The sequence below is a fragment of the Eublepharis macularius genome, chromosome 2, assembly GCF_028583425.1.
Source record: "Eublepharis macularius isolate TG4126 chromosome 2, MPM_Emac_v1.0, whole genome shotgun sequence".
In the NCBI taxonomy this organism is placed as follows: Eukaryota; Metazoa; Chordata; class Lepidosauria; order Squamata; family Eublepharidae; genus Eublepharis; species Eublepharis macularius.
The window spans coordinates 165,785,106-165,811,811 of record NC_072791.1 but is presented as its reverse complement, the minus strand read 5'-3'; the positions used below and the strand labels follow the sequence as shown (position 1 = coordinate 165,811,811).

Below are 26,706 nucleotides of genomic sequence, written 5' to 3'. Positions count from 1 at the left end.
ACCAACATCCAAGTGAGCTAAGTAGCAATGCTGGAAATTGCCTCATTGAAAAGCATTATGAATTGAATACAGGGTGCCCAAACTATCCCAAAATAGTTTTGTTGTTTTTAAGAAGACAGCCATTTCTTCCCCACACACTTGCTTTTAAAAAAATGCCTCACAAAACCCAGTATATTCAGATGGATCCAAAGGTCATTTTTCACAAACAGAAGGGAACTTTCCACCTCTCCCTCCAGCTAAAGACCACTGAGCTTTTCAAAATGCTGCTTCTTGTGGTACAGGGGACCTTTAGAAGAAGGTTAGAATCGGCAAAAACCAAGCCCCCTCCCACCTTCTTGTGACAGAAAACAACCTTCACATTCAGCCCATTGTAGCTGGTGAGTCCCCCACCCCAATATGTCAGACTAGGCAGGTGGAGAAACATCAATTTATCCGTATACGGGAGAACAAAAATGTCTGTGTTAAATAACCTCTGAAACAATCCAAGGTACTCTCTTAAGTATATAATATGCTTCTCAAAAAAACCACAAGGTAACTATAGTTACACAAACTGTAATGTTTTAATCAGGTCTATGCAAGTTGAATAGGAATTATGCTAAACACACACACTTAATAGGTACAACCCAACCAATGTCAAGCACACTTTAAAGTCTCATTGATTTCAGCTGAAGAGTAAAGCATATGTTCAGCTCACATCTGAAATCAATGGGACTTTGCTGTAACTGGACTATACCAACAGAAGTTAGCTTAGCCCATCAGTTCACAATAGTGCATAATGATAAAGAACATAATTCTCCATGGTGTAATATCTAAACAGGGTAAAGATCAAGAGTACAGATGTCTAACAAAAATGATGACCCTTATTCTAAAAAGGTTTTGCACTTCGTGGGCACTAGAGTTTAGAAATCACTCTCTGCCATTCTTTGACTTACTTGTAATGAAGTAATTCTATCCCTTTCTCCTTCAAACTAGGGTCAACTTTCATCTTCTTGCATAGTTTTCGACTCTCTGAATCACTGCAAAGATACATAAGCAAAAGCATATGATTTTTTTATAAAAAAGGTATCAAATGCTTTATATATAGGCTACTCCAACTTTTGCCTTTTTAATGCAATTACAAGAAGTTTAACAAATTACAAACAGTTGTGTTTACTACCTGGAAAGCACACTGAAGCCAAGAGTCTGGCCCAACACATTTATTCCAGATGTAAATCCCACTAATATTTGAGTGGTAAAACACTGGTGTATTTGTTTCTTTGATTTTTTTTACCTCAATTTTCAACCAGATTGGCTTCTAAAGGTGCTTAAATAAAATAAATCTAGTAATGACATGTTCATTTTAATAATGTATAATAGAAAAATAAATATTTAATACCCTAAGCCTTAAAAAGAGTCCCTACTACTCGGTATCACAGAACTGTGATTAATATAACTGACAGAATACAAGAACAGATGATTTATAAAACAGAGGGGCTGAGCACACAGTTGCATTGTATGAAACAGATTATTTTCTCCACAGAGCAGCTGCCAAGCAAGACCAAAGTCTGTGTTTATCACCTGATTAGTTTTTGTTTAAGTGCAGATAAATTACCTCTAGTCACTGTTTTAAGATTGCCCTTTAGTGGTCTGGAGCTAAACTGAGCCCCGTTACTGCTTTATATAACAGCATGATGTAAAATGTCATACTGCCCCAACAATTTTGTGCCCATTTAGTTACTCTGCCATAAAAGCACTGCTACTGTGTACAGTGAGGATCCACCCACTATATCTGAAGAAGTGGGGCTCTGATTTGTGAAAGCTTATTCCAATAAAATGTTAGTCTGTAAGGTGCTACAAGATGCCTGCTGATTCTGGATAAAAACACACACAGCTACCCCTATGGATCTATTCTGATTGTTCTCCAGCTTACTTCCTTCAACAAAAAATAGAGGAGTCTACAACGTTGAATTCTATGAGCTTTTCCAATGACATAAGACAAAGGGCCATTTCAGGTCTTCTCACCACTGCAGTCTTGGCCAATTTTGCTTTTTGTCCACACAGTATTCCCAGCACAGCTTTTTGGGGGGATCAAAAAGAGAGCCCTCCTCCCTCTTTTACCATTCCCCCCCCTTTTTTTATTAATGCATCACATATTATTACATTTCAATACAGTCACAGTTCTCCTATGATACATCTTTTACCCCTTTTGTAACCACCCCCCCCCCCCGGCAAGGTGGCCATCCTAAAACTACAAATTAAATTTTTAGCCACGAGCACATTTTTTCCAATTTTCCAAATATAGTTGTATTGGCTTCTCCATTATATACCCATTGAAAATATACAGACCATTTCTCTTTTATCTCCTCCATTTTTCCATCCCATGCCTTATCTTTTTTTAAACATTCCAACATATCCGATTGAATATATTCATACAAGTAATCATTCCATCTTTCTAGGGTCCATTTTAACTTCTCCTTCCAACCGTATGCGATCACTGCATGTGCAGCTAGTAACATTGCTTTGAAAATATCCTGGTTTTGTTTCTCAATTCCAGTGTTTCCCAATACACCCATGAATAATAGATCTACATCTGTATTAAGGTTGACCTTACATACCAATGCTTACATACCTTTTCTCAAAAATCTATGACCTTTGGATGCTCCCACCATAAGTGGGAGTACCACCCTTCTTTTGCATTGCAAAAGAAGGGTGGTACTCTTTTACCAATAGAAAACATGACCTCTCTTGAACTACAAGGTCAGTGTGACCTGAAAGCTCAAAGAGACAGGGAAACTCAAAGAGACATGAGTCAACCCATCTTACATTTTGCCATCATTTTCATCAATCTTAGAAAGAAAAAATTACCTTTTCCACTTCCTACGATCTATCTTATGCTAAGCAAACCACACATCGTCTCACTGTTGAACCATTCATACTTTCCTAAGATCCCTGGGACTCCGGATTTCTTTTAATTCCTGCCCAGCATCCATGTAGTTTCTACCACCACCTTAAAAGTAGCTTTAGGTGAGTAAGAGACCTGGAGATAGAAGTTTTAAGGTAACAGAGCATGGAGGAGGAATGCTTAGAGTTGGCAGGTTACATTACCTCACTGAGTCAGATACAACGTCATAGATGGGATCCAGCTGATGATGTCACATTGAAGAGCAGTATTAATGCTAGAACTTCCACACTCCGTTAAGTGTGCATCATGTAGTATTTGTGTAGTTACAACCATGTGACTGAAGAAATGTGCTGTTTACCAACTAAAACTACTATGGGAATTAACACTGCTAAATGTAAAAGGTAGTTGAGCTGTTAATGCCAGATCCTATTTCCAATTTACATAGCAGCCATCACCATAAGTAGGTGTATGCAGAAGTCTTAGAAGAATCCATCTGTCTGTAATATGGCCTATCATCAATTACCCATGAAAAAATGATTTGCATATCATCACTCTATGAGTCTTTTGATGATTTAATTAGTGTACCTACATATTTCTCTCAAGAGATGTTGCAGGATATAAGGTTTGGAGTGCGAGTAAGATTAAAATGACGTTGGGAAAGCTGAGTGGATGGAGAGGGATGGCAATGAATCAGTACTTTAGTTGTTAAAATGAGAGATTCCTGAACTACACCTGCCTGCAAAGCGCTTCTTCCAGCCTAATACCAAGTTAATGGGGTGATTGTTCCCTCAAATTCATTTAGATTCTGTAAAGGTTTCATTTTTCTTCAGTGAGAGGTAGTGGATCTTAAGACTAGGGATGTGTGCCGGGATCTATCTAGTCTGAATATACATATTATGGTATTTGGAGGAGTATTCAGGATTCTCGGGAGTACCAGTATCTGGGCTCTGTACATTTCCAGAATGGGAATATCCAGAGCTAGCATTTTAAGGATCCTAGGCCTGTTTTTTATCCTTTAATGGGTTTTCTGGGCAACAGGAGAGAGGGAGAGGGGAGGCATTTTCCCTGGCCTGGGGATGGCAGCTTCCAGCCAACATAAGCCAGGTGCAGGGCCCTGAAAAGGTACAGTTCCAGCTGGCTCCTCCCCCCTTCCTTTTCTCCTTTGTGGGGGCAGGGCCCTTTCCCAGGGCTTTCTCCCCCTCAAGTCCGCACCCCTGCAAGTAGAATGGCTGGGAGGACCTTGTGGCATCTTGTTCAGGGACCCATAGAATTAAAACCCTTGGTCAAATTCGTTTGAAACTTGGGGGGTATTTAGTAGACAGGCAGAACCCCTGCAACTTTGATGTCAATCGAAAAACAGCCACTCTACCCGCCACCAACATTCCCATAGGAACTAAGAGAACCTGAATAATTCCATTGTCAGAGAAAAACGTCAACCAGTACCAGGGGGCTCAAAGACCAGTATTTATATCCTTTCCAAAATCTGAATCCGAAAAACACTTTTTGTTCCAGGTGCACATCCCTACTTAAAACTACCAGGATATTATGATCCCTCAGCCTTCTGCAGTAATGTGTTTCTTTCTCTATTGTGAGACGTTTGCAAAGCCAAACACAAATATTTGCAAAGCCAAACACAAATATTGGGAGAAACTGAAAAGCTCTGCAGCTCAAAATAAAGATTATAGGAGAACAAGGGTTTTTTTTGTAGGGGGGGAGTATGAAAGTAAAGGGCATTATCCCCACAACAGCAATCACCCTGTGAGGTGGGTGGGGCTGAGAGAGCGCCAGAGAGCTGTGACTGGCCAAAGGTCACCCAGCTGGCTTCAAGTGGAGGAGTGGGGAATCAAACCCGGCTCTCCAGATTAGAGTCCCACACTCTTAACCACTACAGCAAACTGGGTCTCAGTTTGCACTTCACTTGCGCTCCACGCGACAGAGAGGAATACATATGAGTCTGTTCACTCGCCACTGAAGTGTAATTCGTCACTTCTAGCTTGGCCCTTTCTCTCCCTGGTCCTACAACCAGTAATTGACACAATGTCTGGGTGAAGAGGATGAAAATCTGCTCTTGTGAGTCTAAAATCAGGGTTTCTTCTGTGTTTCTCAATCTTATGTTGGCCAAAGGTGCTATTTTGAATCCGTGCCCACAAGATGGGGTCTGAGATCTCAGCTGTTGCTCACAGAGGCTTTAACCAGCTTTGGTAGAATCGTTATGCAAGAACTCTTAAAAGGATATTCACTATTAAGGATTATACACAGGGAAGTCAAGGATACAACCATAATTCTATTCTCAGCATTTTAGTGTGAAAAAAGAAATCATAAGCCTTGTTTATGGCATGATTAACACATTCACATTTATGAATAATTTCTGTCTGCCAGTTCATGTTCCATATGAGTTTCTTAATACTATTTTATATCAACACTAAAAAAACCAACACTTGAATAAAAATTATTATCCCTAATAGTAAAGTGGTTACTCAGATGGTAAACTGAACAGACAGGAGAACTTCAACTTACAGAAAAAATGTCTTCAGAGATTTATTTTTAGATAATCAAGCCCTTATTTGACCCTAGATTATACAATGGGACTATACAAGGAAGGCAGTCAGAATCTAGAGTGCGTACACATCAAGACAAATTAAAAAATTTAAACCCCACCTTTCTTTGACAACTCAAGACATGCATGTTATGCAATACTCTTTTAGACAGTAAAGGGCTGGGGTTAACAGATCTGTTATGCTGATAACAGTGCCTTCCTCAAGAAGAGCTTCGTGTTTCATGGGAAGGCACCATGAGCCTGAAGTAGGCGCCATTGTTAGCACAACTGATACATGTGATCCACCTCAACACCTGTCTTTGAAATTGTGCTCTCACATTTACAGCGTCTCAACTAATCTGAGACTCATCATGACCATGGCTATTTCTGTTGTCTACATTAATGGATACTTTATAGACAGTTTGGATCTAGAAACATTCAGACCATCTAAAAGTGAGGCATTCCTCTGTTTCCCTACTGATTAATGGTAGTTACACATACTTTTACCTAATGTGCAGTTTCTCAGAAAAGACAGGTATTAAATATTAATGATGGGTGCATTGATGCCTCGTAATTAACACATGTAAACTTCTTATTTATCTGGTAAATGGAGAACATATAAGACTAACTTCTCAAAAACACAATAAAATGATGGAATCTTCCGGAATGAAATCCCAAGAACATTTTCAAATATTTGCAAATTGCAATACATAAACTTGTCAGAGTTGATGTTTGACAAAATTAGGAAACTGAGAAGTAGAAGATAAAAGAGCTGCAGTCATAATGGTAGGAAGGGAATTATGACTAACAGGAATTTGTCTTATTATTGTGCTTTTTAACATCTCATAACAACAGTGAATGGCATGGGTGACTGCAATAGCATTCAATTACACTTTCCATTTCACATGACATACAAAACAAGCAGCCATTTCTGGTCTCTTCCCTGAGGCACCACAAAACTACTTTGAATATTTTGGAATATTCTCTGGGAATTGCTAAATTCATAGAAGTATGCTTGAAAGCAACCTCCCTGCCCCCTACACACACACAGAGTGAGGGTGGGGGAGGAGTAATCATCATAACACGTTGTTACATATATAGAAATATTTCAAGTAGATGTGAATAGGTAAATAGGATACAGGACCCAGCAAGGAGAAACAAGGTACAAAATACACATGTCAGAAGGTTACAGCGACACCTAGCATATAAACAGTAAAGAATGCAGTGGCATCTTAAAGACTTAACTGATTATGCCATGGGTCTTTACACAATAACAAATCTTTAGTCATTAAGGTGCTAGTATACTCTTTTGCACACTCAAGACAGCACAAAAAACTATGGTGTGATGTTATTTGAATAAACTTGGGGGGAATTCTTGGACTCATATGATTCCTCATTCCCCTCCCTCTTGCATTCAGCTCAATAATTAAATACTTCTATGTTTGTAGCAAACCATAGTTATTACTTCCAAATCACAAACTATGTGGTTTATTCTCTTCCCTCCAAACCATGGTCTAATTCTGGTTTGGAGGTAAAAGAAAAAGCTATAGTTTGTGGTGTGGATACTTAGGTAGTGCACAAGGAAAGAAAAGAGTACAACAGCCCAAACACTGCCCCCTCCCAACTTACGTAAACTCTAGTTTGAGTTGTGCCCTTGATGTTTCTGTTGCAGTAAACTAACACAGTTACCTTTGTAGAAGTTATTACCATATAAATCATAAGCCTGTGCCCTACCCAATAAGAGACCGGAGGCCAGGGGTAAGAAGAGGGTTAGATTTATTTCACTGTTGCAACAGCAGGAGGGAACCAGGCATTAAAAGCCCTCCAAATTGTTTCCGTCTAACCCTCCTCTAAGCATAACAACTTTTATAGCAAATCTGAAATCAACATCATTACAGTATGATTGGTTCACACTTAGTCGCAATTAGAAATTTTAGTACTGCATGCCACCTATTTTAGTGCAAAGTCAGTTGCAGAAATCAGTCCTGCAAAATAGTCTATTGCTCTAAACTTGTGTAACTTCTTAAGGAATGTGATGCTCCTCTGTATCTAGCCTGCTCTGAGAAACATGCTGTTATCTGGGAGACAGAACTAACACCGTAATTTCTACTGTCATCACTTTTAGTGCAGCTGAACAGACAAGAGTCAGTTGGAAATCGCTTAAAGTCCATCAGCGTCTAATTGGCTGTTGACTAATGTAGCCATAATTAGCTGGGATATCATATTTGTACAAGTACAAAGCATTTAAAGTATCATTTGTGACAATAGAAGTAAAGGAAACAGAAACAGTAACCTACACAGGGAGGTATAGGTAAGTAGAAAGCATCAACTGGAAAGAAAGCAAGTCAAAAGCAGGATCTAAGCATTAATTCTCAGACGGTGCTGGCAGTTTCTGGAGGCCAATGATACAAACACACCCAAGAGGATCTCTTCAAGGAGGAAAAGATGACAACTGCTGATGATGTTTTCTATGTTATGAGGACAAAGTAATGGGGGAGCAAGGCAGAAAGTACAGTTCAGGACAGTAGCCTTGCTCTAGAAAGCAATTATGCATATATTCTAGAATTAGACATGTCTGAGAGTGGGACCACAAGTGACGCCTGACACAGGTTGGACAGTTGCCAGCTTTCCTCAAGTTTTGATGGGAAATGTAGGCAGCTCGGCAGAATGTTGGACAAGTGACAGTTGAAAAGTCCATTGGACAGCAGTCAGAGAGTCAAGCTGCAAGACCAGGATGCCTACATTTCCCATCAAAACTTGAGGGAAGCTGACTAGTGTCCAACCTGTGTCAGGCGTCACTTGTGGTCCCGCTCTGAGAAGATGCATGCCACACTTTGAAAGCTAAAATAAAAGCCTATATACAAGATGGAACGAGACCAATTAACAAGAGTCAAAGGGCTATGCATCAATGAGATCTCTAAGAGTGGGAACACACTATGGGATCACTTCCTTTCTTCCTTCAAAGTACACTAGTGGCCAAAATTGTGGAAACCTTTTGGGAAAAGTGCATTGTTGAGGTTTGATGGCTCATAACACCACTTTTTTTTGGAGTAATTCCATAAAATTATATATCGATGGAAAGTTAATTTAATCAAGAATGTAATGCAATAACTTTTATGAAGGAAATTTTTTTAGAACACTAGTTATAAAGAAGAAAATTGAAACACACAGAAAAAATGAGTTATATAACAATTCTCACCATGGCTGAATCCACACTTCCTTTTTGTTTCCGTGCCTTTTTCGCAAGTGGTGCGCTGTTCATGCAGATACTCACACGCTTCCCCATTCCGCGTGTTCCCCGCCATCACCACGCCACAATAGCGCCTTCCTTCCAAACCACGTGATAGTGGTGGAAATCTGTTTTCTCCCTGCCTTTTTTTTTTTTTGCACAGTGCTGAATAGAAGATTTGTATTCACTTACCGTGAAGCTTCCTTTCTCTGTGGTCTGGGAGTGGTTCAGTCTAGACTGATGGGAAGTAGCTTCTCCTCCATAGCAGGGTTGGTCGAATCAAACGATCCCTCTGGGAGGGCTCTTCCCTGGCGCGCCAGTTCTTTTCCAAGCCCTCTGCACTCTGCTGCCACTGAGTAGTTGTTCTCGTTTTGACATCATCTGTTAACGTAACTTTAACACTCATAGAAAAAACACATAACCATTAAACAAACAATTCCTCAAACTTAGGGTGGGTTTGACTGAACCACTCCCAGACCACAAAGAAAGGAAGCTTCACGGTAAGTGAATACAAATCTTCCATTCTCCCGTGGTCTAGGAGTGGTTCAGTCTAGACTGATGGGATATAGTCTAGCAGTGTTCCCCTAGGGGGGGCTAATTCTGTTCACATAACGTGCTGTAGCACCCTCCTACCGAACACTGCTTCTGTCGATGCAAGCTTGTCTACCTTATAATGTTTAGTGAAAGAATGCACCGACTTCCAAGTAGCCGCCCTACATATCTCATCTAGCGACGGAAAAGCCCTATAGACTGCCGACGTGGCCGCCCCTCTCAATGAATGAGCTGTTATCCCTTCTGGTGGCGTTAATTGACTGGACCTGTACGCCAAAGAAATACATTCCTTAACCCATCTACTCAACGTCGTGGTGGAGACCTTCTCCCCCAAAGAACTCTTCCGAAAGGAAACAAACATGTTTTCTACCTTACGAAAAGACTTAGTTCTATCTATATAAAAGCTTAACGCTCGTCTGACATCTAATTTGTGCCAAATTTTCTCCTTCTCATGCGGGGGATTGCTACAGAAGGAGGGAAGAATAATGTCCTCCCCTCTATGGAAAACTGAATTCACCTTCGGGATGAATGTAGGATCTGGTCTAAAGACTACCCTGTCATTGTGAAAAATACACAACTCAGAATTTACTGATAAAGCTCTAATCTCCGAAACCCTTCTAGCCGAAGTGATTCCCACTAAAAATATGGTTTTAAGCGTCAGTTCTCTAAGGGAACACATAGCCATGGGTTCAAAAGGCGCCCTGGTAAGTGCTGTATGTACTACATTCAGGTTCCATGTTGGAAATCTGTGAACCCGTGGAGGGTTAATCAGCATGGTTCCCCTCAAAAAACATTTTATGTGGGGGTGCCTAGTCAGGGAAATTCCCTCCTTTGATCCCCTTATTGCTGATATGACTGCTGTTTGTCTCTTCAGTGTGCTGGTACTCAGTCCCTTATCCAGGCCATCCAAAAGAAAAATTAGTATCTCCTTCACTGACACCGTCAGAGGGTTACTGTTTCTCTTTCTACACCAAGTTTGAAAAGTCTGCCATGTCCTATTATAGCTGCTATTCATAGAACCCCTTCTCGATGCCAACATAGTATCAATTACAGTGTCCATGTATCCTAGAGACAACAACTGTTCACGCTCAACCTCCAGGCTGTTAATTTTAATGATGCCAGATCTGGGTGGAGCACCTCCCCCTGAGACAGAAGGTCCGCCTGATTCGGAAGACTCCATGGTTCCGCTATTGACATTCTCTTGAGTTCCTGAAACCACGATCTCCGGGGCCAAAAGGGAGCAATCAGCACTACCTCTGCTTGCTGTTGGATTATTTTCTGTAGTACTCTGTCCAAAATCCTCACCGGAGGAGATGCGTACAGAAGTCCTTGAGGCCAATTTCCTTGCAGTGCGTCTATTCCTAACGCCCCGTGTTCCTTCCATCTGGCAAAGAATCTTGGTAGCTGTGCATTCCGTGCTGAGGCGAACAGATCCACTTCTGGTTCTCCATACCTTAGACAGACCTGTTGAAATACCTCCTGGTTCAGCGTCCATTCTGCCTGATCTACCTTGTTTCTGCTTAACCAGTCCGCCACCGTATTCTGAACGCCCGCAACATGTATTGCTTTTATGTATCTTAGGTTCTGTTCCGCCCACGTCAGCATCTCTGTAGCTTCCGTGTTCAGGTTCTCGTATCTGGTTCCTCCTTGCCTGTTCATGTAGGCCTTTGCCGTCATGCTGTCTGTTTGTATCAACACATGTTGGCCAATGAGCACCTTTCGGAGGTCCCATAATCCATTCTTGATGGATGAGCCCCCCATCCTGTTTGACTCGCATCTGTTGTCATAACAACTCTTGCTGGTTCTCTGAGGGGAACTCCTTCCTTGAACTGGTCACCAGCCGAGGGACATGAAGATTTCAGTTGTCAAGACAGTAGATCTGCCATTACAAGCTGACTGCTCCCAGCGCTTGTTGCAACTGGAGATGGAATTTATTTACAAACTACAGAGCATGGCCCCCACGGGTCTCAATAATGATTTGGATCTGACATGTTTCCTTTAATTTAACCAACTGGAGTAGCTGAAATGTACCTTTAATCTAGCAGTCTAAATGTATATCTGTACCTTTAAGGGGATGGCTATATATTTACCTTTATGCAATCCAGTATTGCTGAGTCATTGTGCTGCCGGACCCTTCCCATTGTGGCTGTGATTTGACATGTTGGTTTGGTACTGGAGTGTGACTAGTTTTTCTTTTGTGCGTGGAACCTGGCAAGACCATGTCTGTGAAGGTTTAATTTTTGTTATTTTGAGTGTAGTTATCTGCAACGTATGTTAATTTCCTGCAGATTAACGCCCTGAGGAAGCAATGAATTGTGAAACGGGGGAAATGGAATATGCAGGCATAATCCCATTGGCGTTTGCATCAGAACCACCCACATATGGACATTTATTTTGATCAGCATGGTTCTTCTGTATACATTGTGTTCTAAACCAACTTACTTTTGAGTTCATTGGCTATTGGTCCTGGTACTTTGCACATTACTAATTGACATTCATTGTATTTATTGTATCCTTGTTATTAATTGACATTTATTGTATTTATTGCATCCTTTTCATTGTATTTATTGCATTCTTTTGGTCTCTGACCTTGTATTTATCTTGCAACATATGTTCATTTGACTAATAATTGGAGGAATTAATTTTTGTACAAGCAATTTATTTACATTACACTATTACCAGCATATATAAAAAGTTTTCCATAATTGTTTAGTATGGTTTTCGCTGCCTTCCCTCCCCCTTTTCTTACCTTGGCCCAAAGTTCCAGCCAATGTATGCTGTTCCTTCTTTCCTCTACAGTCCATAACCCTTGGGTCATCTTGCATGAGCCCCCCATCCTGTTTGACTTGCATCTGTTGTCATAACAACTCTTGCTGGTTCTCTGAGGGAAACTCCTTCCTTGAACCTGCCCGGTACTATCCACCACTCCAGTTTCTGTCTCACCGGTTCTGGTAAGTGTATGCACTTGTGTCCCCTGCAAGCTATAATCCTCTGGAATGGCCTCAGCAGTCTCTGTAATGGTCTTACGTGGAATCTTGACCAAGTCAAGGCATCCTGGCACGATACCATCATTCCCTGAAGCTTGGCCAGCTGCATCACTTCCACTGCTTTCTCTCTCTGGATAGATCTTATCAGTGATATTATCTTGTGCTGTCTCTCTTCCGAAATAAAAGCCCTGTCTCTGACCATATCTATCATTACTCCCAAATGAGTAATCCGTCGTGATGGTATGAGGCTGCTCTTTTTCCAGTGGATCACAAAACCGTGGGCCTCCAAACAGTTCACTGTCATTTGAACTGCATTCTTCCCCTCCTCCAGAGAGGGCGTCTTTATGAGAACATCGTCCAGATAAGGAAACAGTGCGATTCCCTGTAGTCTGAGAAATGCAATGAGTGTCACCAGAACCTTTGTGAACACCCTGGGAGAGGACTTGAGCCTGAAAGGTAGAGCCTTGTATTGGAAGTGTTCTCCGTTGTACGCGAAGCGTAGGTAACTCCTGTGTGTCTCCCTGATGGGTATGTGAAGATATGCCTCTGAGAGATCTATGGAGGCTAGGAAATCTCCCTCCTGGATCATCCCCAATATCGACCTCAGGGTTTCCATTTTGAATTTGCGCAATGTGACGAACTGATTCAGCCAGCGTAGATCCAGAATCGCTCTGACATCTCCGTTTTTCTTCGGTACAATGAAGAACACTGAATACACTCCCCTGTTCCAGTAAGGTGTCGACACTGGTTCTATGGCTCTTATTGCCAACAGGTGTTGAATGGCTTTCTTTATCTGTAGATGTTTTGTCTTCACGGCATTCTTCTGTACATGGATCACGCGAGTCGGGGGTTTGTCTTGAAATTCCAGAGAGTAGCCCCTGGATACAGTTTCCAAAACCCATTTGTCCAAAATTGTCCTTTGCCATTGACTGGCAAAATCCTGAGGTCGACCCCCGATCTGCGTTACCACAGACTGAATGTAGTCATGCCTGATGAGTTTTCTTTTGTCCCTTGTTTTGCTGACCAGGTTTACGGAAGGTAAATGACCTGTTGTCGTTCCTGGCTCTAGGTTGCCATCGACTCTTGTATGGTCTAGAGGTACTCTGTCTGATAGGACGCTTGGAGTCACGAAAGGAATGTCTTTCACCTTCACATCTTTTCTTTTTGATGGCAAGACCTTTTTCTTCTCTGTATCCTCAACCAGGTATCTGTCTAGGGCGTCCCCAAAGAGCTTGGCCCCAGTGAATGGAATTGCCGCTACATTACTCTGTGCTGGTGGATCGACATCCCAATTTCTCAGCCAGGTGATTATTCTTGCTGCCACATTGAAACCCATCGCCCTTGAAGACATTTGGAAAGAGTCCAATGTTGCATCCACAGCAAAGGCCACAGCCAAGGCAATCTTCTTAACCTCATTCTTGATTTCCTTAGGCACCTCTCTACCAGCCACCGCCAGGTTTGATGCCCATGTAAAAGTGGCTCTGGCGAACAGGGACCCTGTAGCTGAAGCCCTGAGAGATGCTGCCGTGGCTTCAAAGTTTCTCCGTAAAGTTTGTTCTATTTTCTTATCTGACGGGTCCTTGGGCATTCCTTCCGCATCCATTGGCAACACTGAAGTGGTAGCAAGGCTTGTGAATGGGTCATCTACTACCGGCAATCTGATTTTCCTCGTGGCCTCTGGAGCTAAGGAGTAAAGCTTATTAAATACAGACTGGTATACCTTAGGTTTAGCGGGTTTTCCCATTCAGCTTTCAAAATATTGTGAAAATATGCTGGCAGAGGTACTCCAGCTTGAGTATTTCCTGTCTTAGGAAGAACACTCTCTAAGCCTTGAGGAAAGGCTGGATCAGGCTCTTCCTTTCCTACCGTGGTCTGAGCAATTTCCAATGTCCTCAAAACTTTAGGTAGCAGCTTAGAAATGACTTCCTGAGGAAAGAGTCTGGTTTGTATTACGCCTCCACTTTCCTCTTGCTCATCTGAGAGTTCTCCTTCCTCACTATCAGAAAGATGATCAGACATTTCTAATTCTGACTGGAGTTCCTCAGAGAGACTTGAATTTTCATCTAAGTATTTTCCCTGATGTCTGCTTCTTTTGGTTTTATGAGAAACATCAGAATGCCTAGACCGAGATCTCTTCACTGATCTAGGAGTGGTGCCTCCTTTTTCAGAAGTCTCTGGGCTTTTAATAGAATCCTTGATTTCTTTAAAACCCTTTTTTAATTCAGATCTGATCCAGGTCAGCAGATTTTCTTTAGCCTCTGGTCCTGAGAGGTCAATTTGAGTATTCTCCTGACCTCTTGCACTGGGGCCAGGGGAGGAACGTGTGGAGCCAGAGGAACTAGACAGATCTAAGCCCTCAGCCATCCCAGTGGCCGTGCTAGGCCCTTCCATCCCTGTCACCGCTGCTTTTCCCGCCACAATGGGTTTCCCGCCTAAAGGGAAGGGTGTGTGGGGGAAGGACGAGAGAGAGAGAGGGAGGGAGGGAGAGGGGAACAAAAAACATCATAAGCCCCAATTCTTCCCTCTAATAACATGCCATTATCCAGAGGAAGGCTCCCTCCTCTCCCGGTGACCCGAAGGGATCACTTATCGGGCTTCAGTTCCTCAAACGTTCTCCTGCCGCCACCTCTGCGTGCATGCTTAGGAGAAACTTTCTCGCGGCTGCGGCGCTCCTTCGACTGGCCGCATTTAGTGCCGCTGTAATTTCACCTCCCGACAGTCCCAGCGCGTCCTGCAGCCGGTGTTAAGCTTTGTGCAGCTTGCATAGTAACCACCGCTGCTTTTCGGATCCGGCCTCTCCTTCCCCGCGCGGCGCTTTTCCCGCTGCGCTGCTGCTCCGTTGGCAGCGTGCGCTGCATGCAATGCTTGTCGCTCTCCTCCTCAGCACTTTAGTCGAGCCTTGCTTCCGCAGGCTCCCTGGCTGGGGGGGGGAGAATTAGTATGGGGTGGAGGGACAGGCCCTTCCTTTTCCCCTGGCCGCTCCGACTGTTCTTCTTCTTTTTCCTTCTTCTGTCTTCTTTTCTTTTCTTTTTTTTATAGGATCTGTGCTCAGCCGAGCACAAAGATTCGATTCCCTGCAGGAGCAGGGCCGGTAAAAACTGGAGCTCCAGGGAAGAGCCCTCCCAGAGGGGATCGTTTGATTCGACCGACCCTGCTATGGAGGAGGAGCTACTTCCCATCAGTCTAGACTGAACCACTCCTAGACCACGGGAGAAAGGTTGGTATACTGGTAAACCAACTGTAGTGAGCAGCGGTTTGCGCGGGAAAAGAAACAGTCACCGGAGCATGCGCATGTCACATGGGGACTGTTTCCCTACTGTGTCCTGCCATTTTTAAGAGCGCGAGGAGCCAAGCTGAGCAATCCTGTATTTCCCACAACGATCGTCTCCAGTAAACAGCAGGTGCGGAAAACAAATATATTCCTGAAAGCTTAGGACGCAGGTGGGAGATTCTACCATATGCGAAAGACAGAATGCATCATTTCGTGGTGTTGTGTGGCTGTGCTGCAAAGCATGCCAACCACAATCTCAGGCATCATCACATATATGACACTCTGAGCATCCATGTTGTTAACTACTAAAAGCAGAAAACCACTCTGAGCAGCAGAATTTCCAGACAATGCCTTTAATGTGACAATCTAATTTGCCCCCCCATACCAACCAGCCAAACGAGCAAAAAATGAACCAATCAAAGATGAGGGGGAGGGTACATTGCCATTTCTTAAAAGTTGGAATATTGGTATACTGGAAAATTGACGTTTTTTTTTTTAAAAAAGGGAAGTGACGTGAGCCGTCAATTCTGACGGTGGAGGATGGAACCGCCCACTGTAACGCTTTACTCAGTGGCGTGTGAAGAAATGATTGCGCCATGAAGACACACTGGAAGGGTGAATGTGATGATGCACAGCATGGTAGTGGAATGAACCCGATTGCCACGACTGCACAAGATAAGCGGATGGTGAGTGAGTGTGGATTCGGCCCATGTCAGTTAATACTTAGTTGGGTAACCTTTTGCTTTAAGTACGGCCTTACAACGCCTTCCCATGGAGTGAACCAAGTTTTTTTAGTTCTGCAGCTGTTATAATGTGAAACCACGATTGAGTTATTGCTTCTATTAATTGCGTTTTATTGCCAGGTTTCTTATCACTAACCAGTCTCTTTAGTCGGCTCCATAGATTTTCAATGGGGTTAAGGTCTGGGCTACTCCCAGGCCATTCCAACAGTGGAATATGATTATCTTGAAACCAGTTTTTTCACACAGCAGCAACATGACATGGAGCTGAATCTTGTTGAAATATAAATGCTTCATTATCTTGGAAAAGATCACGTGTGGAAGGCTTCAGTTTGGGCTCAAGTATTTCATTTATGTATTTTTGGGCATTTATATTGCCATTTATCACGCAAATTATGCCCACACCTTTTGATGTCATACAATCCCATATCATAACACTAACTGGGTGTAATGCAATCAGGATGCAAATCTTCTCCAATTCTTCTTCTCATGTATTTTATGCCATCACTACCAAACAGGGAGATTTTGGTCTCATCACTCCAAATAGCACTGTCCCATTGGTCCGCTGTCCAGTTAACATGGGTTTTAGCCCAGTTTAATCTTTTCAACCTTTGTTTGAGAGATGATAATGTTTTTTTTCGTGGAATTCTAGCATTAAGACCAAATTCCTCCAGTCTGTGCCGAACAGTCCTTGCACTCAACTTCACATTGAATTGCGCCATTTCGTTCTGTATACACCCCGATGATTTTCTTCTGTCACCTAGGCTCAGTCTCTCGATTCTTCTATTATCCCTTGCTTGTGTGCACCTTTTCCTGCCTTTACCAGTCTGGTTTTGTAGTGACTGAGTTGCATTATACCTCTTCAAAAATTTACAAATGCCACCTTTGGTTAAGTTTCCACCAATGTTTCTTTTAATTTCTTCATAACTGTAGCCTTGTTCACTTAATAGTACTATTTTACATCACTTTCTGGATGACCAGTCAACTCTTTGTGCCATTTCTTTAATTGTATTACGTTGAATGGCTACATTCAAATGAAGGAATGCCACTTCATATCAACCTAAGCAAGTTGTGCTTCCTTTTCCTGGTTATTTGGCTATAACATTTAACAGAATACAGATAACTGAACAAACTTTGTTGCATTACATAGTTGATTAAATTATCTTTCCGTTGATATATAATTTTATGGTATTACTCCAAAAAAAAAAAGTGGTGTTATGAGCCATCAAACCTCAAAAATGCACCTTTTCCAAAAGGTTTCCACAATTTTGGCCACTAGTGTAGGAATTTCACCCACCAATTAAAGTTTATACCTCTGGACCCACTTTACAGACTTCACATCCTAGTTTTAAGTCTCAGCTAACACTGGAGCCTGCTTAAGACCGATGACAACGTAAGGCTGAGAAGGGAAGAGTGGGATAGTTTTGGATGGCGGTGTATGCCTCTGATGTTAAGGGACTCAGGAAGTTAGGTCTATCCCAGACCCCAAAGTGGAAAAAAATAGGAGGATTAAGCACAGGGCCAACATGACCATACTAAAAGTTCTTTGCATTGTGTCTCGAGCAGGAAGACACCATCATATTGGATACTGCCGTACTGTAATAATTCACCCACTGTATTTTCCTAGCCAGACAGGAAAATCTGGGAGGTGACTTCTTACAATAGAGCAATATCCAATGCCATATGGTTCCCCTAGTCAGATTAAAAGGCACAGGATAATATGCATCTGTGTGTCAAGAAGGCAGTATGGAAAACTGAAGGAAGCACACATTCACACTTGAGAAATGTTGAGTTGACTAGCATCACTTAGAAAATGCTGAGTGACAATGAGGAACCTTTTCCTAAATAAAGTGCTGCTTTTGCTGCTGGTGGCATTCCTGTTAATTCTCTTGACATTTTCAAGCTGTCTTCTTGCAAAAGTGAAGAACAAACAACAATAAATTAACACTCTGTTGCAAATAAAACAGGAAAGGTAGGGTGAGAAGAAGAGTTCAGCATATACCCTGCAGATGGCAGTTAGCCTGACTGAGGAGAATGTAGCACATAGCCATGCATAATAATCAGTGCTACCCTGTGCTCCAGTATTAGCATGTTAAAGCACTAATGAGCAAAGAATAGGACTTGTTTCTTCACTTAAGCCAGCTTTTGCCCATTAATAAAAAACTTGCAATCTTGCCAAGTCAGTGGCTTCTCACGTAGTCTGAATTCTTTGCTTGCAAGATTGCATGGTTATCAGAAAGGAAAGCCTGAATTAAACGTGTATCTGCCAACTCTGCATACTGAGTGTGCCATTTCTGGCAAAATCTGTAACTCGTAACAGATCTGCAAATCAGTAAGATAGAAATTAGCGTGTGGGCACAAACTAGTAGGTGTACCCTGCCCAAACCTGTCCCACAAGATCAGACAATTGCTTTAGCAGCAGGGGCCACCAACACTATAGTATTCTAATTACTTTTAGTATAATCTTAGATCAGAAGAGCAGGGACAGGAGAAAGAACAGTAATATATTGCTAAATTATGCCTTTAAGGAATAACCTAATGCACAACCATGGGTAACACCTCTCTTTTTTCTTTTACAAAGCAATATATGCGTTGGGAAACTACAAATTTAAGTGGAAGATGGGGCTTCTTAATGCTTTTTCCTCTACTTATTTTTCTGCTCAGATTCTCCCCTTCCTGAACTGTTTTTCTGTTTCTAAAAAATTCTTCTCTCCCATGGGTGCAAAAACAGAATATGGGAAACGATTCTGCACAAGGAAATACCCAGAGGGAAAAGGGTTAAGCAGCCCAGCTCATCCAAAATAGTTGCAAGCATTGTCAGGCACTTTCTTACACAGTAGCAGAAGAGGACTTCCATTTGCAGTCCCCAGGAGATATTTTTCCTTCAACACAAAGAAAATTAGACAAAAATTACACACAATTGTATAATATCTATTTCAGTCTACTATCATAATAAGAGATTTAAGGCCAATGGCTTGGATCCAGTATCTTATTCATGCATTGTCCATTGTGGAATTGTTCTTCCACTGTAGTACATGCTCCTTGGGCACTAGGCACCACAGTGCATGCAAGACCAATATCTTTTAAGAAGCCCCAAAATGCCTCTCGTGATAGCAATGTGCTCTACAGTGGAGGACTGATTCTGCAATGGACAAAGAGCAGCACAAGGAAGACGAAGATACAGTATCCAAGCATGGTTCCATATGCATGGTTCCTAGGCAACTACTCAATGATCTCTGTCACCTTTCTATTGCTACTCAGAAAGAGAGACAGAAAGTACCTCAACATTTCCAATAACTGTACTGGAAGCTGCAATCCTTTTGTATCTGAAGAAAGAGAATAGTTGGATGGCAATATACATTTTCCGCATACAGAAAGTCTTCATCCAATCTCTGGCATCTCTAGTTAAAAGTTGTCAGGTAACAAAGGTGAGCAAAGACCTTTCTCTGTCAGAAAGCTCTAGAGAACTACCATTGGTCACAAGAGACAATTTGGAGCTAGACAGATCAATGATCTCATTTAGTATTAGGCACCTTCAATCAGATTTACAGGCGTAATGGTGATGCAGCTGGGCTCTTATCTTGTGGTAGAGGCTAAATCGAAAGAAGTTATCTGGCTTATGCAAAAGCTAGAAAAAGTGGAAACATATGAACTGCTACAAAACCACTAGCCTTTAACATAAGCATTTGATAAACAGCACTAGCAGCTATTAGCTATTTTTCTTCATGGTTCTTTAGATCCAATCCTTTGACATTCAACTGAAGTAACTGCTTTAAACATATATAAACATATAGTGCTTTGGAGCCTATAGAACTGATTTAGCCCCAAATCATTGTTTGACTCCCTTTCTAACTTTTAACATGCATAATCACATGAGATAATATGCATTTTTACCAAACACAGATTATATATTTATTTATTCCTCACCCTGGCTGTTACTCCTATAGAAATAGGTCCATTCAGAAACATTTTGACTAGAACTCACTGGCTTGTTATAATTCACATTTATTATTTCTACACCACCCCCAAAGCATCTTAAAAATGCATACACCAAATATAACACATTCGTTAATTCATTTTAAAACAAAAAATCACAAAAAAGTGTCTTGCAAGCTCAGGCCATCTAGTACTTTAGACGTCGTAATTATCACTTTGAATTGAGCCTGTAAAAGATTGGCAAACACTGAAGCACTTTTTCAAAACCCAGGTAAGATTATGGTACTGTTGCATTTTATACTACCTGAAGTTTCTGAACAGTTTTCAAACTCAGCCCCAAGCAAAGTGCATTGAGGTAATGTAATCTAGATGTGAAGATACAGCTGTTACCTTCTGTATTGATATGAGGGGGTGCTTGTGAAATGGCGTGCTTGTGCCAGAAATTCACATATCATCTCACAGTGGGGAAAGGAATGTCTTCACAACAAGCTAGATTAATATTTTAGGTAAAAAGGAATATCAATTAAAAAAAAAACCAAAAGGCTATTTTGACTTTCATTTCTCTCCTTTCCTCCCTCTTTCATAGACATCAGAAAAACTCTCATGCCAAGCATCTGTTTCAGGAAACCCTTTTCTTGTAGCATTTTGTTAATGTCCTCCTTTATGCTGAATGACAATGAAATAGCAATATGGATTCAGTTTTCTACTCTAAAGAAAATGCTTTTGGATTCTAGCCAACTTCTCTTTAATGACAAACTCCCCTCACCTCTAGTGTAGGAAAGGATAATTGGGACAACAGTTCTGGTGACGGGGTGTGGGTGGATATAAATAACATCAGAAAGAGAGTCTTCTACAGGTTCTGTAAAACCTTTCCTCACAGAACAGCCCCCTCTATTTCATCTATAATATAGTTTCATGAGAGAAATGTGGGTAGGTTTGAGAACTGGTCACATTAAGTGCAGCACTAAAGAATAAAGAATGACCAAAAATCACACTGGTTCCATTTTTCATACACAGTTCCCTGCTGAATATAATTTTCCTAGACAGTAACTTATGATGCTGAATTACTACGGAAAGAACAAGGCAGACTACATCTTTAACACGGGCTACATTCTACAGACTCTGTTGATGGTTGTTGAGTCTCTGTTGATGGTTGTTGAGACTCTGTTGAGTTGAGACTCTGTTGAGTTTGAAAAAAATTACAACTATCAGATTTTAAAATAATAATGGAAAAAGTGTATGGCCTACGATAATACAGCAAAACTAGGCAAATCACAGGCAAAGTTGGTACACGTTCAGGAGGCTCCTTATTAGGGTTTCAGCCAGGTCCCCTTACCCTCCCAGCAGAAGGGAGGGGCCCGGCACTCACTTTTTTGGATGTCTTCGCTTGCACGTTCCTGATGTGGTGCGATGATGTCACTTCTGGCAAGTGACATTATCACACAAGGTCTGGGAGTGCTCCTACACTTTGCAGTGGCCCAACCAAATGGGCCCAATCTTTTGGGGTCAGGAGTGTATGGAGTCAGTTTCCAAATCATGCACCACTTAAGCACTTATCACAGGACAACACCACCAAGACATCCAAATGTTAATTTGTGTGTGTGTGAGTGCTTACTCAGGGGACTTAACAAGTTAACAATAAACTATAACAAAGTATATAACAGTAAAATTAACAAAGAATAAACCACCCACAGAAACAGCCTAATGAGAGCTGAGCACACTCACTGTCCTGAAGAAGTCCTAAAATTTTGAAGGAAGGTTTATTTTATTTTATTTATAGACTACTTTTCAACTAAGAAAGTTTTACACATTATGTTATAATCAATAAAACCACTTAAAACGATTTCCAAGCTCTTGCAACATCATTATTCTTTTATCAAATTCAAAGGCAGTCTGGAAAAGAAAGGTTCTCAGACCAATCTGGAAGGCATTTAGGGACATTCTTTGCTCCTGAGGAAGAAAGTTCTGAGGTTGGGAGGAACAACATCTGAAAAAGCCTCCCCCTCCCCTCTTCCTGCTAGCTGAACCTCTTACCTAAAGAAAGGCCTGATGGGCCAATCTCAACACGTCTTGGGATTGTTGAGGTATGAGGCAGTCCTTCAGATACTTTGGGCCTAAACTGTTAGGATTTTAAAGGGCAAAACCAGCACCCTGTACTGAGCTCAGATGATGATGATTGGAAGATGATATAACACTAGCTTGATATGATCATTCCGGCAGTTCCTTGGATGTTTCTAAACTGTCTTCAGTCTAAACTGTCATGTAAGGTACTGCACCTTGCAAGGGGAGATTAGGTTTGGAAAGTATCGCCTCACACAATACAGCCATCAGACCATAATTCTTCCCCCTCACCCTATCCTCTGTCAAACATGCTATACATTTTGAAAAGTTCTTATTACTTTGAAACTAAATGAAATTGGGGGGGGGGGGGAGATTATTTGTTTATTGCATTTTAGCCTAGCCCTCTGCAAATCTGTATCCAGGACAGCATAGAAATAAAGAATAAATAAAAGCAGAAACAAAACAAAAATATCTTATATATTCAAGGCAACCAATAAAATCTAAGCCAATAAATCCAAGCAAACAAATGTATACAAATGGCAGACAAACATTAAAACCGAACAAGATTAATTAGGATCAGAAAAAAAGCTGTCGTAATTCTAATTAACTACACGCACACCCAGGACTCTAAGCTGCAAATAAGGCAGAGACCCTAGTAACATAGGATATCATGGAATGAGAAGAGAAATTGGGGTCACAGGGATGTATGCCATCTCCACCTCCAATCTCCTGTGCCCTTCACTACACTATCATACAGCATGGGGAGAACATGATAAAGATATCTCCTTCCTGTGCTGTACTTCTCAAGATCATGTCTAAACCAATCTTAAGTAATTAGGGCAACTGCAGTAATGCATAGACTACTAACATTCACAACTGGAAGACCTGACCCAAAATATCAGCTTCTGCCTACTTCCCTTCAGAAAACTCCCTATGCCACATGCCGCTCTAAGATCTTTTTGATCCTTGGGAGCACTGTCTCACTAGTAAAAGTATAGTTTTCTGGAATGTAACTTCCATTGCTAAGGTCAAATACAAAAATAAATGCTACTGGAGGCAGATAAACTGAAACAGTATGGCCATCTTTTCTTCTGTTTTAATAAAACCTCACATTAAGGAAAAATAGCCACACTGGGAGAGACCATCCATGATGCCCTGCAGTCAAAAACATCGTTCTCTGAAGTCTGAAAGTACACATTGATAACATGATCAAAAATGGGAGATCTTTGTTAGCTATCATTATGTAACAGAATAATTTCTCCGTATCAGATTAAAGCTTCCAAACTGCCCAGTTAGGAGATTTATATCCCAAATTCTGAACAGGTCAGAGAGCTTCAGATAAGCTCTAAAGACAGAGATCTTTCTCTAAGGCAGTAGTTCCCAACTTTTTGGGTATGGTGATCTGCAAGTCCAAATTTACTTCATATGGTGACCCATTGGTTCAAGAGAAGGCACTGAGAAGACTGAGAAGGCACTGGAGGGGGGCAAGTTGAGTTACAGGAAGGTGGCAGATATTGGCAAAGATGTGTGTGGCAAGTGGCTCAATGCCATACATCCCACACAGCAGGCAGAGGGCAGTGAAGCACTGCAGGGGGTTGGTGTGAAGAAAAAATGTTCTGTTCAAGATTGTATGAGAAGCCCTTTCTTGAGAAGCAGTTTAGACGCTTCATTGCTAAGAGAAATTCTCCCCCCTTGAAAGGCCTCTTTGTCTCTTGCCAGCAGCAAGCTACTTTCGCTTCTGTCCTTGAGATAAGATAAGCTGTTCTAGCTAGTGTCAAGTCGAGCCTCCATAGCTCAAATCTGCACCTGTGGATTTGGGTTGTATGCCAAGAGCTGCAGACTTGACATGCTTCCCTTTTGCACTAGACACTTATTTCTCAGGTGATGTTGGCAAGTTGTGACCGGATTGGCTGTCAGGCCTGAGAAACTCTGGCCTCAACTAGCATAAATTGGCTACTAAAAACATGGAGTCTGAGCTTGTGGTGGGTGACAGCAACAGACAACTGCCCCTTGCCTCTTTGTTCTGCTTCTGGCTCATTTTGTGAGAGGGACTGGGGCTCCCAGCTTTGAGATTACTGCTTGACTTTGTGGACTCTTGACCAGAGACTTCGATTGCTACATCTTTGAGACCAACTTGTTTTGCCTCCTAAGGAATTACTGTGGTATGTAGTGATAACAGCTATAGGGTTTTTTTGTTCTGACATTTTGTCTTGTGCTTTGTGATAAACTTGCACTCTGATTAATAAAGAATTGGGTTTTTTACCCTGTGTGGGTTATTGTGACCCTGAAGCCTCAAAGCTCTAAAATCTTTGTTGAACTCACCCTGTGTGTGCTTGACAACCACCTGCCATAACAGTACTTTGTGTTGAGACCTCTGCTTGCAAACCACCCTTGCAAGGCAGATTTCTGTTTGGTTAATTCCCTAATAGGCTCTGGAGCTTTGCTCCTTTACTCCTCAGCCTTGGGATAGATAAAGGAGATAGTGACAGCCTACCTAGGCAAGAGTGAGATTTTCTCTTCTTGCCCGTTTTGTAATTTGTGTGCTGTTTGAAAAAGACCTTCCAGGCAGCCTGTGTCCCTTCCCCTTAGCTGGGTCGAGGCAGAGGGGCTTGGGACCCTTGACAGTTGGGCAAGAGGTTGGGCTGTTAAGGGGCAGCACCAAGACAGAGCCTATGCTCACATATACCACGTTCTCTCCTGCTTTCACTTTTCCATACGCTGAACAGCTCCCACCCACTCTCCAGCACGAGCTGCCACTTTCGGGACCTGATCCTCAGGTTAGGAAACACTGCTTTAAAGAATTCGTTGCTTAGTACAAATAATTTCTGTGAGTTCTTGTTTAACTCTTCTTTATCAAGACAAACAGAGACTTTCTTTAGAGTTTCATCTTTATTCTTTATTGACAAACTAATCTTTTTAATGATGCAAGATACTAAAATATAAAGATATGTTATAATAAATCCAACTATTGATGAACATATGGATGCAATTAAAAGTCCATCTCTTTTAACATTTCTCAATTAAATCTAAGAATGGTTTAAAATCAGATCATCTTAGCCTACTAAGAAATGCATTGGAATTCCCATAGATGCACAGAGACACAAATATTTCTCACCGAAATCTTCTTCATGAAATTTCCTTTGACAAAACTCTGGTTTTCTTATCTGGGTGATATCTTTTATACCAACTGACATGTGATATCTTTAGAGACTATCTCCAAGATACATGTGACAACAACATAAATATATGATTTGTCTTAGATTTAGCTGATTGCTCAGCTTTTCAATCATGTGACATTCTGCTAGATCCAAGTGAGATGGTATTGTGCTTGATAAACTCTATAAATCTTTAAAAGTTATCAAGAAGTTAGATGAGCAGATTAGTTGTCCATTTTAGCAATTAAAGAATCATTAATCTACCTTTGTTTAACTACTTTTAATTGGTTGTCAAAAGATAAAAGGAACAGCTGCATTTTATACAACCTAACAAACAACATTAAAGCTCATACAAAGTTAATTTAGAACATACATGTATAACTAGAGTCTATTGTGATTTGGGATTTCATATCTCCACAATAAGTATAATTCTGTCTTAAATTTAAGATACTCTCATGAAAAAGATGTTCTAAAGTCATGCTTCACCCAACAGGTTTCTTAAAGCAGCAATAGTAAAAGATTGTATGGAAACAGCAGCTAGAGAACTCTGCTAACAAAATGAAAAATGCATCAAGCTCCTTGCTCTAGCTGCAGGGCCTCTTTTGGTGTCATTATTATTGCTTCCTAATTTTTTGGAGACAGCTGCCACTAATAGAGCTAGAACCAGTAAGTCACATTTGTATGAATCTTCACAGTCTAATGATGCCAGGCCTTTCTTTATCAATCTCCTAAAATAGTCCTAAAATAAGGGACAGGGGAGGAGAAAGAGAAGAATCAACTGTCAAAAGAGGCTGCAAGAGCTCCTTGTTTGCCAAAAAGCTGCGAGATAAGCATCCTCTGTAGGACAATGGATCCTGCTTGGACAGAACTTACATAGGATCCTCAATATGACAAGACCCACCCAGTCAGAAACAGCAAGATTCAATGAGAGAGATAAAGCCAACATTAAGTATATGACTCAACACTATGGCTCTCAGCCACAAAATCTGACAACGGAACTTTTCAATACAATTGGTGTGCAGTATATGTCAAAATGATTTAGAGGGGGGCAGGGGTTAAGGAAGTATAAATAGACCACACAATGACAAGGGAGAGGAGGGGAGAAAAAAGACCTGGAAAAGAAATGAATGATAGAAAAATCTTTGGCCAAGACTGAAAATAAAATAAATGAGAGAAGCTAGGAATACTTAAATCCATCATGATCAATATATCCTAGGTCTTTTAACTATAAACCCTATGGACTTTAATGGACGTTACATGTGCTTGTTTCTGCAATGCAGTCATAGGAAGAAGAGGAGAAAACAACACATCGTAGTCATTACAGCTGCTATATTTAGAGCTGCATGCAGAAATATTCC

General features: G+C 41.3%; 1 protein-coding gene across 1 annotated transcript in view; it reads right to left on the bottom strand.

Annotated features, from left to right (window-relative positions):
• PDIA5 (protein disulfide isomerase family A member 5) overlaps positions 1–26,706 on the bottom strand; it is a 289,332-nt gene that overhangs the window by 154,704 nt on the left and 107,922 nt on the right. Inside the window, exon 4 of the mRNA XM_054971351.1 lies at positions 933–1,016. Within this exon, the coding sequence (XP_054827326.1) occupies positions 933–1,016 (84 nt within the window). The remainder of the gene's footprint in view (positions 1–932; positions 1,017–26,706) is intronic.